General features: G+C 43.5%; 2 protein-coding genes across 6 annotated transcripts in view; both read right to left on the reverse strand.

Moving 5' to 3' along the window:
* FHDC1 (FH2 domain containing 1) overlaps positions 1-5,361 on the reverse strand; it is a 32,002-nt gene extending 26,641 nt beyond the window's left edge. The window contains exon 1 of the mRNA XM_058803680.1: positions 4,826-5,361. Within this exon, the coding sequence (XP_058659663.1) occupies positions 4,826-5,308 (483 nt within the window). The 5' untranslated portion in view covers positions 5,309-5,361. The remainder of the gene's footprint in view (positions 1-4,825) is intronic.
* A 10,010-nt stretch (positions 5,362-15,371) lies between these two features.
* Positions 15,372-20,720, reverse strand: part of ARFIP1 (ADP ribosylation factor interacting protein 1) — a 40,782-nt gene continuing 35,433 nt past the window's right edge. For all 5 annotated transcript variants that reach the window (XM_058803215.1, XM_058803216.1, XM_058803214.1 and 2 more), the window contains one exon: positions 15,372-16,973. In XM_058803215.1, coding sequence (XP_058659198.1) covers positions 16,818-16,973 — 156 coding nt within the window. In that variant the 3' untranslated portion in view covers positions 15,372-16,817. The remainder of the gene's footprint in view (positions 16,974-20,720) is intronic.

Raw genomic sequence — 20,720 nt, forward strand, 5'->3', positions numbered from 1 at the left:
TTACATAATTTTTTTTAATATCTTCCCTCGAAGAAAAACAACAAAGGGGAACATATACAGCTGCATTTGTCTTATCAGTACAACAAAAAAGGTCACAGCTGTTGTTAAGTACCAGGATTTTACATACACTTCTTGCTCTGTATATGGCTGTACTCTATTTTTTCTCTGATTTCTTGTTTAACCACACAATCAGAACAAGTCTCACTTTTTGGCCACTCTTTGCTTGGTGTCTACTCCAAGCTTATCAGAAGCGTTTGAAACTGCTGTCATTACATAACTACCTTCAAGGAGTTTCCAGATGAGAGCACAAGGAGGAGAAAAGGGAACCTGGCAGATACTCCATAAATACAAGTTCCTACTCCTTGCACACAAATACACTACCTTCCATCCCACATTCAGTTGCATATTAGATTAATAACCTCAGCCTGAACATCTGTTCACAATGTCTACTCTTCTCCACTGAGATTTCATTTAAATTTGTTCATGCAGAGCACTGTCTGCTGTTGCTTTTTACCCTTTGAACATTACTACAGCTTTTTCTGAATTCTGCTCAGTCTGCTCCTGTCTTCTGCTCATACACACCATCAACGCTGCTGCTGGCACAGCACATTTCAGGTCTTGCCACCCAAAGAGGTTCTGAAGCGCTGTCCATCAGCAATACCCCTGGGCTTCTTGACTCAAAAAGTTATACTGGACTATAATTGAGAATTGGGAACAGGCATTCCTAGTCTCACTGGGATTCTCCATAGCAAAAAAATACCTCTCATATGGTTTCTTATTATTTACTTTAGATAAATTCAGGAGAGCTTTCTCCATTCTCATCCTCTACTCTCTGAAACTGGAAATACTACAATTCTCTCAGATACTTTCAGAGTACTCAACCCAGCACATTTCCAAAATCTGCAGCAGGTACAGATCACACAGGCCTCAATTTGACAAATGTTAATCCACCACAGTTATCAAGGTGCTATGAGAAGGGGAAAATTAGCCTGAGTACCATGGTGAAGTTGTGTTAATGGTAAGAGGAATCCCAATACAAATTTGCAATCAATACGAAAGATTCAGAGGAGTGTACGAAAGATTCTGGGAGACACAAAAAGACCCACATCAAAACTGACTTTGTAGTGACTGGAGAGATGCAACAGGAGTTTCTTGCCATGAAATCATCAATGAGGAAGAGAAACACAACAAAGTGGATTTATAACAGATCAGTAAAACAAAACATTGTAGGTTTTCTTTGCCCAAGAATAATGGGATTTCCCATGGTGGGACAGAGTTTACAAATTACAGCAAGCATGGAACAGCCTGGTGGCTCAGGCTGGGTGCTGAAGGTTAGGAAGGATATAAATAACTTCCTGCTTCAGCCTCCACTTCACATTACAACACAGCAACCATCACTCCATGCCTGCAGTCACAGTGCAGCAGAATGAACCTAGCAGCTTCCTAAAGGGCTGTCCTCACTCTGTGTCATCCTCCCATGTCACGCTCCTAGCCTGCTTTTTCCCTCAGGCAGGCACTGGTACTCATCTCATTTGGTTCTTGCTGATAGCTCTTCTCTGGATTAACAGGTTGAATCAGCTCTCAAGAAGATGGAACAGGTATCAGAGCTAGCACAGGGAAAACACAGAAGGCGCGTCTAGGAGAGGGAGCAAGAGACATCCTGTTCACTCCTCCATATTCCTTCTCTCTCCTCCTCCCACTGTCCCTTTGCACAGGTTCTGGAATGCACTGCATCCTTCCTCAAAGTCATCAAACCTCTCTCAAAGAGCAGAAACTGCTCCAGTAGAAAACAAACTAAGAGCCCCACCGCACTCTGTCAAGCTGTTTACTTAAACATGTTTACAGAGGGTGCAATATGTGTATTACATGATACAAAATATGTCCAGAGGCAGTGGACAGGTGGGGTGAGGTGAGAGACAGGAGCAGAGGCACGGTTTGAAGGAGAAAGCAAGAGCAGTTCCTCTGGCTGACAAGAAGCTGCTCTGCCCACTCTGCTGCCAGGCTAACTAGAGCCTGGCTGAGTGCCTGCTGTGCCACACTGGGACACCACTGAAGGATGGGGAAAGTAAATTGGTGTGTAAACTTAACCTTGCACCCCCTATTTTTCAGAGCCTCAAATTACATGGAACCATAGGGCAAATTAAGCCCTTGGTCAAGGAAACATTTTAATTAATCTCCTAAGGGTTTGGTGAAGGCTTGTTTACAAAAAGGAAAGCATTTGCTGTAGGAGTTTGACTCAAGCCTCAGAAGGGACTTCTGTTATAATGATGATGTTACATATGAATTCCCTGTGGAGTGAGGAATTCAAAGGACATGCAGTGCTGTAAGCTCCTACATGCGTAGAACTTTTACCAAAATTGCTCATCATTTCATAATCAACAGTGATCTCTGGCAAAGGTATGAAATTCCAAATCTCCTCCATAGTCTGTAGGGCAGTGCCCTCAACACTGGCTGAAGAGTAACTCTTCACCCCTTCCACCAACAGGGAGGCTGTAGGGACAACAGAGCACTCCCTGGCCCTGCCCTTCTGTACAGCACTTCGGACACATGCTGCTTTTTTCAGATTTGGATCTAAGCAAAAGTTGAGTTTATGCACTTGAAGTTGTCTTGAAAATTCATTGCTGATATATGATGCCAACTAGGCTAATTCCACTATGAAAACTTCTAAGAACATTTTTCTTCGCTGGACCATAAAGCACTACAATCAACTGTGTCATACACAAAAGGAACAGAGGTACTGAAACTCAAAATGTCTGATCCACCTGGCCCTGCTGGTTTATGAAAGAGCCACAAGCAGAACTAGAGCTCCCTCAGCCCCACACCAGCACACAGGTCACACAGATTCCTCACACCCCAGCTCCTGTGAGCCTCTGTAGGTTTTACCAGAGTGAGCTGAGGATAGCCATCCACGCTGAAGCGATCGATGGCAGCTGACAATGTACGGAGTCACAAACCAGGCCCGTGCTCCCATCCCAGCCCCTGCCGAGCCAGGCCTGCAGCGGGTGAGGCACGTGAGCTGCTGCCCATCTGCACTTCCAGTACCACTCGGATCCTCAGGATTATCTCCTTCCCCCCTTGCTAAGCAGATAGGACTGCAAAGTCCATTAGCACATGAGAAATTGCTCACCACTGACACACTCCTGCAGCATGCCTGACACAGCTTAGCGAGCCAGTGGGACACTTTGTCACTTAAGTGGCATCACTCAGAGCCAGTCCTGCTGCCTCACCACCTGCCACGTGCAGAGTCACCATGGGAGCCCTGAGCCAGGGTGCACAGGCATCAAGCAGTGCAAATGCACTGCACCACCACATCAGCCCCAGACAGATGCACGAAAACCATAACTTTCGGCAAGGCAGGGTTTTGTTTCCAAGGCACTGTATCTTGGAGAATCCCTGGTTTTGCAGGCCTCTGATTTTAATCTCTACCACTGCATGAGTTCTAGAGCTCACTGGGGTTTTCTCTGACCTACCTATTGCACACTATGGGCCACATTCAGTTTATGAAACTCATTGTAATATTACCAGAACTAGATCTTTATCACACAGCAGTCCTGAAAGGGGGAGCCTCTGAGGAAAAGCAGGAGGCCAGAGCTCTGTACGTCTGTTCTCAGCACAGGAAGTGCACTCACTACACTCCTGATTCAAAGATGAACATAGCCTGAAAACAGCACACAGGTTAATGACTACCTCTGATGATGGCCCCAATTACTACCTCCCAACATCAGGTTTCAGAGCCTACAATACACATGCCCTCTTAAACCTTAAATTTCAATATGCACAACATGCATACTATCAGTGCATTGGTTTCTCATCTTGTCCCTTCTGATCTTATTTTGACATCTCCTGAATCCTGCAAGATATCAGCAACTTCATGTCCCTATTTTCTCACTAAAAATTGATGCATTATTACATCTCTTAACACCATGCCCTCTGTATTTTGTTTACAAGCCAACATGTATGTAGACACACACTAGTGATTAAATCTGCATTTCAGCCCTCCAATTACTTCAGAGAAAGATCACTTGAGACAATTCAATTCAGGCTTCACAAAGAAGCTGTCTATAAATGAGGATTTAAGAACTAGAAAAGCTACTTATCACTTCCCTGGAGAGTGTCTGAACCTGAGAGTACTTGGTTTAGAGTACTCCTCGCCACCAGAACAGAAATCAGCAGCAATCTTGGGACTTTCCTGGAAGGTTATCTTCATGTCCAGAAAAAGTAGGGAAGATGAAGTAAAGTTTTTCTTAGCAGGAAAGTCATGCTTATGAAAGTGGAAACTTTAAATTTATTAAATAACAAATACCCTTAATCACTATATTATGTTCTATATCCCTGCTGCCATACTGGCACTTCCCTTCCTGATGTCCCTAGGATACTGTGGGCAAATACAGCATTAACCCTTGCAAACAGGACCCTCTTCTCCCCTGCACGGTACATGTTTGCATGTGCAACATCTTGCCTGCATCACAGACACAGAGTAGGAGTTGAAGAGACAATACAACTGTGTTCTACACTGGAAACTCAAGGGCTATCCAACATGAGTAAATACAGATGCTTTCAGCTCCCTCCGCTTATTCATATTTATTTTAACAGGTGATCAAATCACAGCACTTAGCAAGTAAAAATAATAAAACACAGTTAGCTCTTTGAAAAACAAATATGTGCCACTAAGAACAAAGAGTTTATGTTTCCCATCATTCCCCTCTCCTTTGAATCAAGACAAATTTGCCGTAAGGATGAAACATGACAGAGAAAAAGGCGAGGCAGAATTCACATCCACTCCTACAGCATTATGTAAAAAAAGAGGTTTTACTTTAATTCTTACCTCCTCTTTAGTCTCTTTAAATGAAGACTTTAAAGATCGTCTTCGGGAGTCCTGGGGTTTGGCTTCTTCCTGCTGCCCAAAAAGTTCCTCAATTGTCTTCGTATCAATTTGATACTGTGGTCGTGCAGCAATTGTCCAGATATTGTTTTTACCACGGACTTGTTCCTCGGGGATAGTTTTCCAGAAAAAGCTCCGCATTCGTTTTTTTTTGCCGTGGCTGTCGTGCCCATTTAGCAGCTGTGGAGGCAGAGGTACGCTGGGGCCGGGCAGTGGAGGAGGGGGTGGTGGAGGGGGTGGCATGCCCGGGGGGAGCGGAGGGGCTGGGGGAGCCCCAGTGAGGGGACATGGCGCGGGGGGTGGCGATGCTGCAGGCTGAGAAAGTTGAGGCACTGTTGTCGTATCCTCGCTCATTAATCCCGTCGCAACTGGAATTGCCCCATTTTCTTTATCATTGACCAAGGAGAGACAATTCATAACATGCATTTTACAGCCTCCCCGAAGGGGAGAGTGTTACTTCCTTGGATGGGTTTGGAACATGGAACAGTCGGCGCGGCAGGCGCTGGGATCACGCCCTCTCAAAGCCTATCTGCCAGCAGCGGCAGTGCAAGAGGGGACTGCACCATCTCCGCAACCTGCGACAAAGGACAACAGGGACACTCAGATCACACACACTGGACACTGTCCCTCACACTGAAAAGACACCAAAGGCACAACACCTATCCAGTTTTCAATCCAGAAGGGAAATTTAGTGAATCAAAAGCCTTTCACGGGGCAGCAGTTTAACATTTATCCACACCAAGATTTCAAACAGCTACAGGTGCCTAGATTTCAAGAACATATATAAACACAAGAATACCTTTATATCACCCACAGTGGGTATCAAAACTACCTATCAATCTCCATTCAGTGCAATTTTGTAAAAGAATATAGTTATCTCAAATTATTAAAAATTATTATTTCACTGCTAATTTCAGGTATGTTTTTAAAGCTGACTGCACACAGTACTAACTATGGTACTGACTAACTACATCAAACAGACCCTGTTTGAATCTTCTAAACCATGGTTCAAACCCAAACTGCATAAAAATAGCTAAAAATTTGCTGATGATTTAACAGTCTAGCCTAGTGTACTACTTTTTTTGCCTTTGTATTTTTCACATAAATGTAAATAAGGGCAAAAATAGTGTACAGTCCCTTAAGTCTCTGTGTTCACTGAGCATGAACTTAAAAGTATTATTGGTGTGGCTGCACTATCTCCCAAAATACACTCAGAGAAGACAGACCACAGTTTGATCAAGCTGTCCTTGATAATTTACTTTAGCATCCAGGTTAACAGTGCCTGTTCAATAACAGAGAGAGAGAAAGGACAGACAAGCTGGTAGGTGGAACAGGACCCCACATATCCTAAGCACTGCACATATGCAAAGCTTTAAATACTTTGGGAAGTTTTAACCTCTGGATTATCTCATAAAACAACAGGAATCACAGTGGGTTTTAGCACTTTTTTAATACTGTTACCTTCTAAATAAAAATGCTGCTATTAGCAGCAAACCTTCAGGTAAGAGCATGAGTTCCACAAACCCCACATTTTTAAGGAACAAAATCTATTGAACAGATTTAATTCTCAGGGAAATAAGTCTCAGGGAAAAACTAAAGTGTTTCAAATACATACCAATGAGGAATCTCATGATTTTATGGAAATTTGGAAGCTATCTCAAAAAAAAATTTGGGAATTTACAAGAAAAAAAAATGAAATTTCAAAGATGGCACACAATGCAAACTCAGACAGGAGACAAACAGGCCCCTGAGGAAAACTCAGTCTCAGGAAACCTCACCAGAAAAAGCTCAAGTAATGCCCTGGCACAAGAACAACATCAAATCAGAAATTTGGCACTGACTTAGTGGTATGCCTCCTCAGCAGGGTTCACATGGAGCTAATAGCAACCCAGATCAATTTGACATTGTATAATAGTGATGAAAAAACTTTGCTATTTTTGCCAGAGATCAATCACTAGACTGTACATGAACAAACAGACCCAAGTCACAGAAAAAAGCCTTAGGGTAAATTCTCTCTTGGTCTGCAAGGGCTCAGCCACTCACAGCTTCACTGAAATCAATGGAAAACAACACAAAATCATCCACTGTACCTTTTCTTCTCAAAACCTTGCTCAGGTAGCAATGAGCTCCTCTCTCCTGCTTCAGATTTTCCGATCTCATACCTTACGTTATCCGTGCGTTTACAAGAGCAGAAAACATATATAAAAAGCCTGTATGAGGTTTAAATCACAGGCATGATGGAAAATATTTTAATGGCACGGTAAAAAGGAGAGAAGCTACAAAGAAAGTGGATCAGGATAGAGTGTTTCAAATTTAAGTCAGCATTAGTACAGAGCTGCTATTACAGGGCTCTGCATGTTCACGCCTCTCCTCCCAAATTCATGATCATAGAAGCAGAGAGGCATAAAAAAGCAGGTGCAAGGTGGTGGAAGGAGATTAACCACTCAAAGCAATTAAGTGTTGTATTAATTTAAAGAAATACTCAACTAGGAAAAACACTTTTCCTCCCTACTACTTATTTAAAAATGAAAAATGTATTAGCTAGTTTTCCACCATCATACAAAGCAGTATTTAACAATAGTATTTTCTAACTTGGGTTCCCACACATTCACCAAAAAAAGTTTAAAAAAAGACACAGACAGACTGACCGACCATGCCCCAGGCAACAGTCAAGAACCTCATTTTGAGACTTTCAATAAGTCCATCTGCTTTAGAAAAAACAGGATCAAATCCTAATGGAACAGGGTTGTAGGAGATGAATCATCAGAGTCACAGCACTAACACACAGGAGTGGAAAACGACTGATCTCAGACCTGAGCGCTCCTGCGCTAGACAAGGGACACTCCTAGTGAAAGGAGTGGAGAAGGCACGGGGAAGAAAACATCCCAGCCTAGATGCAAAGATAGATAGAACAGGAAAAACTGTTTTCAATCCAACGAGCCCCGTACTGCTTTAGATGAGGTAACACCCAGAACCAGGAAAGGGGAGGAATCAGCATTTGGAAGGAAGGCACAAAAGGAAAGGCACAGCATAAAGGCTGGCATTCAGCTTTGTTTTCTGACAGATAAGCACGATCCAGGTGACAGAGGTCACCTGCTTGTGAGAGGATGGCAGTCTCGAGTTACCAGACACCAGGAGACTGGTCAAAATTCCCTTCTCATGCTGCCTCTCCGGAGGAGCCGCTCAAAGCTCTTCCCAGCGGAGGCTCCCACCATCACCGTGGGTGGGAGAGGAGAGAAGCTGGCAGCCAGGACAGGTTCTGGGCTGCTCGCTGGTATCAGCAGGTGCCTCTGAGCAGGAAGTACAGCAAGAGGAGGTGGGGAACAAGGCAGCCGTTCCAACTGTGAGCTACAGATTACCAAGACACGCTGGGATCAGGATGCATAATAGAAGCCAAGCAAAATTTTAACTCCTAAGGAGCCTCTCCACACTTTCCAAAGGATTAAAGGGAAAAAAAAATGAACCAAAGAACAAACGTTTAAGACATTGCAATTATACCTCACTGTTGCATGTCTGTTATCCAAAACAGCTGGAGAAGCACCAAAGCTCTAAAGTAACAACTTTACTGCACGTTTTAATTGTGTCCATATTTGGCATAAAAGAAATATTTTATTTCTTTGTCTCATTCATTGTTTTAGCCAAGCTAATCTAACTTGGAAATGTAATTTAAAAGTTAGAGGGTGGGGACAACTTTCTCCCCAGGTAAGAGAAGCACTCTAAAGTAATTTGTTTCTTGCAAAAAAGGCAGTTGCCACTAAGAGGGACACAGATTGTGTTTGCATACACAAATTAACAGGTGAAGTGCACGACGCACTGAAGGGCATTTCATAATTCATACTGCAAGATATGACTGACTCCCTTTAACTCACACCTTACGCTCTCCCCTGCCCACGGTTCTGTATCAGGCGCCCTCCAAGTTCTCATGAGAACAACGCCGAGCCCAACCACAGCATTTGGGTGTCTGTGTCTCAAGAACAACCCTACAAAAGGCAAAGGGAGCAACTAGTTGCTGACTGCAGACAGAGGAGCTGCAAACGCCAATAACCATCCCCTGATCCTGCCAAAATCTGCGGGTTACAAGGAACACGCAGCTCACGCTATTCAGCGACTCCGCACTTGCCGGCTCAGTGCATCCCACAGAAGCGCTGTGCGGCACCGCGTCCCTGCCAGCCGCCCGGCCCGGGCCGGGACCTGACGGGGCTGGCCCGGGGGGCTCGACCCCGGCTATTTCTGTTCGGGCTTCCAGGTGCCGCAGGGAAAGGGCTCCCACGGGTGGAGCCCCAGCCGCACCGCTGTGCTCTCCGCCCGGACCAGGTGCCAGGCTGCGGTGCCTGTGGGGGCCCTGCCGCCGGGACCACCCGAGGGGCGGCGACAGATCCTTACTCCCTAATTCCCTTCCACCGACGCCGCAGGCCACGGGGCACCGCGGAGGGCGCTGGCGGCTCGGCTGCACCCGGGGTAACACCGCGCCCGCCGCCCCCCGGCTCCGCCGGACCCCGCCACCCGGGGTAACACCGCGCCCTGACCCGGTGGGAGCGTCCCGACCCCGCTGTCCCCGCAGGACGTGGCGGGGGCAGCGCTCGGCCCGCCGGAGAAAGCCGGGACAGCGCCCGGGACGGCGCCCAGGACAGCGCCGTGCGAGCGGAGCGGCGGCAGCGGCTCTCCCGCCGTGCCAGGGGCCGGCCGGGCCCGGGGTCCCGCGGGAAGGGGAGTCCGTCTTCTCCCCGGGAGCGCTCCCCCCTCCTACGCCTCGGGAAGGCGGCGAAGGACCGGCGCAGGAGGGCGGCGACACCCCCGCACTGCCCGGCCCGGCTGCGCCCCCCGGCACCGCGGAGCCCCCGCCCGGCCCGGGGGTCCCCGCGCCCCGCTCACCTCGGTGCCCGCGGGAGCACGCGGCGCAGCCCGGTCCGGTGCCGCCGCCGCCGCTTCCTCCCATCGCGCCCGGCCCGGCCGCGCCGCCGGAGCGCGGGGCGGGGCAGCGCAGGCGCGCCCGGGCGGGGCCGCGGCAGGTGACGGTGGCGGCGGCGGCCCCGGGAGCGGCCCGGCCGCGGGGCAGCGGGGCCTCGATCCCCCTGCCCGGCCCGTGCCACCGCAAAGCCCGTGCGGGAGGAGAGCGACCCGCGGCCCAGCGCCGGTGCCGCCGCCGCGGCGAACGGAGATGCGCAGTGGCGCCTCCGGGGGCGCTGGGTCTAAGCCAGCTCCGGCTGAGCTGCTCTGTCGACGCATCCAGCCATCCCTGCCCGCACGCTGTCACCGCACTCACAGCAACTATTTCTATAGGAGCAGGACAGCGGGGCTACCGGCAGCGGCCACGCTGGAAGGAACGGGCTCCTCTCCACGGCTGAAGCCTTTCGCCCTCTGCCCACGCTCCCGAGCAAGCGCATCCCTCGGTTCGTCCCGCATCCCTCACCCCGGCGCTCCCCGCCGGCTCAGCCCTGCAAGCTCGGGGGAAGAGGCAAGACGGGCCCCTTGTGACTCCAAAGCGGACGGTGGGAGAGAAGTGCAGACGAATTTAAGATGTGATCACAGCCCTGGGTTACAGCGCTCCAGGCAGTGGCGCATGTGAGTTGTGGATGCCCGAAAGCCAAAGTACCATTGACTGATAAGACAGCAAACAAATACAAACGGTTCTAAAATATTCTATCAAGAGATTCAATCCTATGTCTAAAATAAAAACATTTTCCCAGGAGGAGTAAAGGTGAAGAACCTCACTCAAGTCAATTAATAGTCAACCCACACACCCCAACACTACTTTATACAGAAGGCAAATTCCAAAGATGGAAACAGGAACTCTTCCTTTCCTGAGAAAGGAGGGAGGGAGGAATAAGAAACCTCACTTCTAGTCCTGCTTAATAAGCCACCAAAGCTTCTGAGCTGAGCACGGGAGAGAGAAAACACCTTGATACAACCAGGGGTGGGAAAGCAAGAGCAGCAGGACAAAATCTTATCTTACCTGTGTAGTGCCTCACCTGTGCTATTTAGTCTGCTCAGGTGTTGGGAGGCAGGAACCAGAGGAAGAGTGGGGAACCAGGTGGCCTCCTCTGGCCCACGTCCATGGTTGCAGGGGTTACACTATTCCTGCTCACAGTTCTGCAGCCAGAAATCTGTCTGACCTACTGGTCTGGCAGGACAGCCTGCTTTAGTCACTTCAATTTAAAAAAGTAATATTAGAACAAAAGGAAAATTTAAGGAACGTAATGCCAGAACCCAGTCATTTAAGCTGAAAATTCACTGAATGGAAAGAGTTGAAGTGCAGTAAAAGGCAATTCCCATCAGAGCACACATCTCTGCTTGGCAGGGTTAGCACAGCTAACCCTGGAGAGGACGCGCTCAGCTTGGAGCCAGCGTGGACATTCCTCGAGAGTGTCAGGGCAGCCCTGAGGTCATCCCGAGGAAGCGCTTTGCGCCCGGACTGTAACCGCTGCTGCTGGAGCCAAAGGCACTTGTTTTCATTGCTGCCAGTCATGAGCACAAATGTGCTCTGGAAAAGACGGAAAGAGCAAGCCAAACAAGAGACTTGCATAATGGCATTGTATGTGAAAAGTCAGAACCCAAACAGGACAGCAGAGGACCTGGGAGCCAGTCCGGATGTGAAGTTAAACTCTTCACTTTTCCTCACCCTGTGGGTTTGTTCTCCCTGAATTTTTCCAAAACATGTTAGCAAATTCATTTTAAATTTTTGGCTTTAGATTTTTTCACCTAAACATGTAACACTCAACAGGCAAATATTTTGCCCACACGGCTAAAATGACTCTGAGTTATAAACAACTGAAAACTGGTCTTTACAGTAGGAAGTATTAGGCAACTTTAATAACAGGCAGGTCAAGCAGCCCCGCCTATAATAAACAACAAATGCACTTCCCTAGAACAGATAGCATTTAGATGAGTTGGTACACTACAAAACCAAATCATACTGTTAATTTTTTAAGATTTCCAATTAATGAAATGCTCAAGACAGTTTTCAGGATTACTACTTTTTTTAAAGCATTTTTTTTTCTTATGAGAAGTAAAAAAACACCTTGTCTTTTGTAAACTCTGCTTTTCTTCAGAGCACAGAGCATCTAATTCTTTAGGCTGAACACAAATCTAATGACTGAACAGATCTAATGGAAATAAAGCAATTTACACTACCTGAAAAAAGGTGTCATCTTCATTACAATCCCTCAATTTTACAGAGCTTGGATAAAAGGAGGAGAAAAAGTTAATTGTGACACTCCTGTCACAATAACCAAGTTATATTTGGGCTCAAAATTAAGCACTCTGTTAGTTAAGCTCTCAAAACAAAATCCTGCAATTAATTACCACCATCACATAAAACTAGCATGATGCATATGTAAGAAAGGCAAATCAAAACTGAACAGGCAACACTAGTTTTTAACATTATTTATCACTTAAGTGCTTGAATTTACAGCCCTTAGTATTTTTTAAAAGGCAGCAAGATGTATAATTATTTAATTAGCACAGTAAGACACACCATTCATTAAGTAATAGGAACACACTGCTGATAGCTGGACTGCTCCTGACTGAACCAATGGATTTTGTTGCTGCTGTGAACAGCAACAACAGAGAAAACCAGAACTAAAAAGTTGTTTCAGGTTTATTCTGTTCTAGATCTGATCTCTGCACTTAATTAAGAAATTAATTAAGACAGCCACACTGGGACCCATCTCAGTCCTGCCAACCAGTGTTACACGGGAACTCTGCAAAGATTCTCCTGATCTCTCTTTCTGCTCCTCCTGGAATATCAAATACTCTCTCTCCTCCAGTAGCTATTCTCTTTAAAACAGATTCTCATCAAGGGATGAGACTGAGTGTATTTGCTCAGAAAACAAAGTTCTGTTCACCTACACCCATTATAAAAACTTGAATGCCCACTTTATGCTGGGAACAAGTACTTTACAGAAATACACCACCAACAGCAGACAGCACAGAATTGTTGCTGCTCCTGCTCCCTTCTTACACTTTTTTTTTCAGAAAGGCAGCTGAAGTGTAAAAGGCAATGCTTCTGTGCCAGCAGTCTCAGCCACAGGAAAGAAAAGACTGGCAAACCACAGACTGAGCTTTTCTGTCCAAGGCCACTGCAGTGCAAGCTTCATACACGGCTGCTCTGTGCCTCAGAGCAGGGACCTGCTGGAAACAGCAGCACATCCCTTTCCCTTTCCACTGCTTCTCCACCAATTTATGCCCTTCTTCCCCAAGGCAGGCACAAACCATCCTACCTGCTACTCCTACACTACAGGGTAAGCTGCTTCCTTCACTCCCTTCAATCTATTACCACGATGACAAAAACATGTGAACACCCTCCTTGTCCCTGGCCATTTGGTTTCCACAGAAGACTCATGGAAATGAAGAGGAGGGATGTTGGTAAAACACATGTAGAGGTGAACAAGAGCACTGTCACAGACAGAGAACTCTGTTTTCTGTGTATCCCTGTCTTTAACACCAGAGCAACCAGAAAGAACGCAAAGATGTCAAAGAGCAACAAATAGTAAGAAACGAGAGAAATATAAACCAAGCAGTCAAATCCTCTGTCTAATAAAGATCCTCTAATAAAAAAACCCTTTCATCTTGACACAGCTTAGCAACAAGTAGTTTGGTTAATTTTAGGGTGGGAGCTACCATAAAATATGGTAACATTCACAACCAATATAAAAAAATTTTTGACTAGCACAACCCTTACACCAAGCACGCAACATGGAAAAGATAACCAGACTAAAAAAAACCCCAAACCTGAAGGCAATTTCAGATGAGGAATGCTACATAATTACAATAGCTTTCACTTTTTGTAACACCGCAGCAAGGAACAAGAGCAGATAAGCAAAGCATAAAAAGTGAATATGCCCCCCATTCAGTTCAAAACAGAGTTGAAGGAAACATTTAGCTTTCTTTTTACATTACTTTGATCATTTTTGAAAGGACAGACAGACTAGAGATAAGGTTTCTGGGAAAACCAGCTGACTGAAGATCGAAAAAAAAGCTGTTACTTTAATGATGTTATGATGTTAATGGTGTATTAGTATACTCTTGCCTGTGTAGAGCTCTTTCCAAATAAAAATACAGAGACAATTTGTAACCAGAAATGTTCTTTGTAAGAGGCTTGTAAAAGCATGAAGTAGGCCAAGGAGCATTTTTAGAGTACAAAAGCTGTTTGTAGAATTCAGATTAACAAAATAACATGAGCAACAAGTTTCAAACAAGCCAGGAGTACAGATAACTTATAGTATGGTCACTGAGAATCAAAACAGCTCGCCATGTCTGGTACAGCAGCTACAACAGCATATCTGAAAATGTTACTAATTGCTTTGAGTTCTTCATCCTAAGAAACCTCACACAACACTGTAAGCATTATTGTAACAATTTGTTAACAGAGATGAAATCTGTCACAGACAAGTCTCTACAAGGTGGGTATGCCTTCCTCTACAAACAACAAAAACATCCCATCCTGACAACTGTCCACCTAGATAAAGGCCACATTACAACCTTAAAATATTTATAATGCTTTTTTATGAGGATCAGAAAGCCTCACAACCATAACTACTTCCCATTGGAAATGCTTAAGTGTCCTTTCTCTTACAATCTCTTGATACAAGTTTCTAAATTTGGTTAGCTCTAAAAAGCTAATTTTAAATATAAGATATGAGCTTGAATTATTTCCTAAGCACATGTATTTGAGCAGTGAACAAAGAAAGCTACAGTACTACAGCAGGCTACTATCAGTTTAATAACTTATTGAACAGAGAACCCTCCTCACTGAGGCTTCCCATTAGAACAACTGCTTTGCTGAGCAAAATGGAAGTAATTCTTCCTTTCCCCAGTATTAAACAATACAGACAGGTTTTAGCAAGTAATCTCTTTGGTCCCACCTTTTCTTCCAGGTGAAGAGACTCCAGCAGTTTCAAGCCATTGCAAAAGTTTGAGGATTACACAATGCCACATTGGTCAGTCTTTCTTAAGGCAACTGCAGGTTCAAGTTCACTCTTACCATTTCTGACAGAGCGTTCCTTCTGAGCAGCAGCAATCCTAGGCAGGGGACACATGAATCTCAGGGAGAAACCAAGAGCAAGAGTTCCTCATGTACCCTTTTCCTGCAGTGTTCTGAAAGCCCAATACTTCAGTTATGGCCAGTGGGCTTGCATTCTTCACCCCTGCAATAATGCATTTCCCAGTTCAAGCCTACAGTCACTCACTCGCTTACCTTGCACCATCATACCACACGTGTGCCAAGATTCAGTGGAAGTCAATGGCTTCATAAGAATTGTAAATAAAATTTAATTTCTTTTAGAAGTTCAAGTCAAAACCCACATATATTAAAAGATTTGTTTCAATATGGATTTACTTTCCAGTTGAACTTGCCCACATTTAAAACAGCATCACTACCCTAGCTCTGCTTAATGCGATATTCTTGGGCAGGGGTGACAACTCACAAAAGTAGGACTAAGCTTTCACTGCAGAAGCTCCCTTCTACTTTTAACATCACAACTCAAGAAAGTTTGACTGCAAACATGTTTAATATGAATACAAAATTCACATAGGATATACATTCTAGGGAACGTAATTGAGCTATTACAAGAGACTCTGACAGAACAAAAACAAAGAAGGCTCTGTCAGGCCAAGAATTTAATGAGGAATGATTAAAAAGTTTGATTTACAGTTACATTACAGTTGTGTTAAACACTGAAAACTTTAGAATGTCAGCTGAAAGGCATTTGAACATACAGTACATAAATCATACAATCCACACCATTGTAAATAACATATTTGAAATATTTCATTTTACTTAACATAACATAAAGCAACATAACATGTGCAAATGAGGACTCCAATATATTGAATTTATAATGTCTATGATAAAATTGACATATAATTTTACATTTAAGGACTACAGAAATGATGAAGAAATTAAAAATGTGTCCTCCATTTTACTCCCATTACCGAAGTATGCTTTTCAATTAAACAGAAAAAACACACTGGCCCGATTTCCTCTCAAAATCATACCTGCCCATGAAATTTAACTAAAGCTTTAACTTGCTCTAAGTGTACAATGACACAGCATTTACACAGTCATCTTCCCCTTGTTGGGAACTGACAAACTATTACATGAATGGGTTCTTAGGTTATGTACACTGGTGGAAAATATTATCTTATAAAAAGGCACATACCTGTGATTTAAGGCTAGTACGGTATTTGTTTCATAGAGAAAAACATTTTAAATGAAATTAGTACATTTAATGGTTGGCCTCACTCAGCAAACCACTTGGTGCAAAGCAAAAACGTGTGCTCAGAAGCCTCAGACTGACAGTGATTCTTGCTTTAGTGTTTTTTGTTGGTTTTTTTTTTTAACCCTTTGATGGAAAGGTACCTTTGTAAAAAAGGCATTTGCTGCAATTCCACTTGTCAATGAGCCATCTGCTACTATTGCCTTATATGCAGATATCACATATAGGCCTCATAGTATTCATCTGCAAAATAGTCTTTTAACTTTCTCATTTTTTTAAAAGTCATATGAAAATTACTAAAGATGTTTTCTATATTCATCTATAAAATACCAGATGTTGGTACAAATCATGTAAACCTCCATTTGCAAATATTTTGACTAGCCACCAAAATATCAGAAATCACAAGCATCATTTGTCAGTGCAAATCTATAATAGTTTTGTTTCCCCTCCCTCTCTCCCTCCCCTATCCCAATTACAGAAATATTTGCCAACCTTTACATACAAAAGGAGTGCTCTATATTTGAAATTACAGAAATTATGTTTGGTTACCTTAAAGTCACCCACTTTCCTATCAAATTCAGTTTTACAGTATTATAAAAGGGGAAAAATTTAAAGCTGTCAATTCAAGAATCACTACAACAGTCCTTCAACCCCAACCCTTAATTATTCTCAGATTTAAAGAATTTTAGGTTAACATTGGGTCCTCTTCTATGACCTGATTACTGTTCTTCAAGCCAGGATGGGGCATCTGCTCCAGGAGTTTTCAATTTGATGTGGAACTGTTTAAGTGTCTGTTCAAGCTGCTTTTGATTGCCAGCAAAGTATGCCGCAATGGCATTGTGGAACAGAACAAGCTGATTGTGCAATACCTTCACCTGCAGGCAAGGAGAGAGACATTGAGAGGAGGCTGATGTTAACATCATCACAGGTCAGCTACAAAGAAATAGGTGTATTTGAAATACTCAGACTTCCCATAGATTTATTTAACAAAAGCTTAAAAATACAGATATGAAACGCAAATATGAATTTCTTTAACATTAAAGTGATTCAGTTTTCATAAAGTGTGTTTAACAGTCAAAACCAACTCAGCATGCACAGAGCAAACAATTCACTAAACAGCATAATGCTATCAAATATCAAACACTTGATTACAAGTACTTGAAGCCTTGAAATTAGATGCCAAACCTCTAAGATACGTGCCTGCAGGCCAAATGGACCTACCTCCCTGAAACAATACATGGCAAGGGCATTACCTGAGTATGCAGCTCATGTGTTGCCCCTCCTGCAGAAAGTTGCTGCTTTCCAGCTCATGGACACCTAAATCAAATTAAACCGATGCCCTTCTCCCAGCAATATTTCTTGCCCATCTCTTGTAACACAGATTATTTTCAGCACTTTGACTCTAACATTTGTGAAAAGTAGTCATGAAATACACCTGTCACAACAGCAATCAAAACCTGGGGAGAAGAGCACAAGGGAAGCTGGAGGGCACCACTGTTTTTCCTCTATGATAACAAGCTACAGCCCCACTGATGAAGTCAAAGTTAAGCAAATGTTACATTTCCATCCTAGCACACCAGGAAACCTGAAGCTGTGAATGGACAGCAGTATGCCCAAAGGCATCCATCAATTTCCTCCTGCAGCCAAACCCTTTTCTTTCCTGAGTGTACTCTCAGTCCAGCACACCCCACTCTTGTGTCAGACCCCAAATCCCCACGGTGGTGGCCCTGTACCTGTTTCCAGCCTACAAGGCTGAGCCCAGCAGCAGGCAGCCAACAGAGAGAGAACAGAGCAATGAGGTGGCTGAGTGAGCCTCAAGGGAAGATGTGGGAGGTAACAGATTAAGCTTTCTCTACTCAAATTTTAGATCACTGTCTCATTTTTCAGCACAGTCCACAATGGACAGTCTACTTCTGTCCTGCTGGGAATCAAAACTCTCCTTAGGGCAGGTGTGGCCTGTGCCTACCAGTGGGCCATGCCTGTTTTAACAGGTTATTTGTTATTGGCTACTGGGCTTCTCTGAAATGCACGTAACTCAATACGGAAACACCTCATCTTCTTCATTTAATGAAAGATCTCTAATTAAATCCCCCACCATTATATTTGACATGCTATGACACCTGAAGAGTGCAACATTTACTCAGAAATGTAATAAATATATTATATAAATTCCTTGAGAATAAAGGGTTGACCATGTGTGTGTGTATCCCTGCAGGAATATATAAAAATTCTTCAAAAAGTTAAAATTTCTGATTATATCTCTTTTTTTTTAAACTGAGTAGCAGACTCAATTCAAAAATTAAGTAATAACCTCTTCTTTGCTGGCCCAAATTTTCATCTAAGTTGCTTTGACAATCTGAAAACTGGAACCCCTATGTTTTTCCCTATGTTTCCTCTAATAATTCAGGTTAATTTATGCAAATACATGCCAAAGAATAGGTTTTTTGTCTCATTAACAGCATAAAATGATACTTTATACCACCAAAAGGCTCTCCAAGAAAATACATGAGAGATGTAAATGGTTAGAAAGGAATTCCCCATCATACCTTTAGATGACATTTTTTCATTTACAAAAGAATTTACAGAATTTAACATCTAGGAGACACAGGATTTAGCTAACTACACTTGTTCAAACAGAGTTCAAACTATTTTTTAAGTCATAAAAGATGGCCTCTTCTTCAGTTTGTGTGGGTAGACAGGTATATAAACATACAGATTTTTCATCTATAAAAATGTTAATTACCAAAATATTACAATTTATAAGTGGAAAATGTCACAACAACATGAAGGGTTTGCTTTCAAAAGTTTAGACAGAAAGCACAGTGCTTTTCTTAAGCAGCTTCTTTCCTCACTGACATGCAAGACTTCATGCAATCCCAGCCAAGAATTCTACAGAGAAGTACACTCACTGTTATAGCATATTATTAAAATGCTACAAGAGTTTTACTCATACAGTTTATAGGAACGCATATAAAATGGGGGTAACGAACCTCCCCTCCCAGCCCAAGTTCATCAGTCTGAGACTGTGTTTGTTACTTTGTTAGGGTAGCTTTTAACATAAACCTTCTGTGAACTGCCCCAAAAATCTTCTGATAATTTCAAAAATTCAGTCAGGCCTAAGCTTAAGGATGTACACACACACACACACACACACACACACAGAGGCTGGAATTGACAGTGTAGAAGCAGATAATCTGGACTGAAAAAATACTGTTTGTTTTGGAGGTATTTTTTTAACTACTAAAGCTACTTCACTGTATGAGGTTCTATCCCCTAGATCATTGTGGTATAAATTTCATGATTGTTATCAAACTGTTTGCAGAGGTTCAAAGTATTACAACTTCTACTCTTCTCCTTCAGAAGCTGATTGCTAAGTGAATCCCAAAATGATGGTGGGATCTTTTCCATATCTTAATTCAAGTAACTTCAAAATAAAATTTTTCTACAAAAAGACCACTTAAACTGTCTGACAGAATACAAAGAAGGTCTACTATGAAGCAGCAACCAGCAAAGAGGAAAAAAACTGCAACACCTCAGAACACCCAATGTCCACAGCAAAAACACTTGCAACCACAGCTAAGGACTGGATCCCAACTATTCATTTAAAACCAAGTTCAAATTTACCCACTTTTCCCATGAAAGAATCTTTCTCCACCTTGGGGAATGGGTAAATATCTTACCCACTCCCATATCCAGTCCCTGATTGCAATTTCCACACTGTATTTCACCTTAGCCCTCTGTTGGCAAAACATTCATGCAGATATGCAGTCAGCTGGATCAGAGAACAGATCTAGATTAAAATTAAGCAGACAAAAATGTATCTGCTTTAACCTGGATCAGTTCCCCAATCTGATTCTCTGCACAGCTGCACAAACACTTTCACAAACACTAGAGAGAAGGCAATGGGGGAAAAGGGGGGGTGAAGGGATCACATTTTTTTTGCATCAAAGCCTAGAAACAATTGTCAGATTGCAGCAGTGAAGGCCAACTCTTGATCGCCAAGCTATAGCACCGATCCCAAGAAAGGAGTGTTTGAAGATTTGCCTCAAAGAATGCTAATGGTATGCTGCTAAAATACAGCTAAAATACAGGTTCCAATGTATGACTAACATAGCTCTCAAAAAGCCATCGTGCTTTACAGTTGAACAACAGTTAAAATCTTTGTTCCTTGTTAATTAACTACATATACCTATTTGTTCCTAATTATAAGCAGCGTAAGCACTCTGTAATACAAGTGGCACACATCTCAAAACAAAAAAGAAACATTGTGGATAAGCATAAAAACCTGCAGGTAGACACATCCTACACAGGAGACTTACTTACGTGTCACAGAAGATACTATAGGTTGGACTTGATTTTTCACATGGATGCTCTTAACATTTCAGTTCTTTCTAAATATTGTTCTCTTTGCACACCTCCCTCTGAACACTGTATTTTCTGTGGCACAGTAAGTGCGTATTTCTTTACACCCTCCTCATTCAGCCTCTTTCAGCCATCTCAACGATCAAAAAGACAACACCCCTTTGAATCTATCCATGCATCTGTACTTCCTCACAACCATCACAATCCCTTCTCCCAGCTATCTTAATTTGAAGTCATTTAGTCTAAACAGTTTCATCCTC

Source organism: Ammospiza caudacuta, chromosome 4 (assembly GCF_027887145.1).
Source record: "Ammospiza caudacuta isolate bAmmCau1 chromosome 4, bAmmCau1.pri, whole genome shotgun sequence".
NCBI lineage: Eukaryota > Metazoa > Chordata > Aves > Passeriformes > Passerellidae > Ammospiza > Ammospiza caudacuta.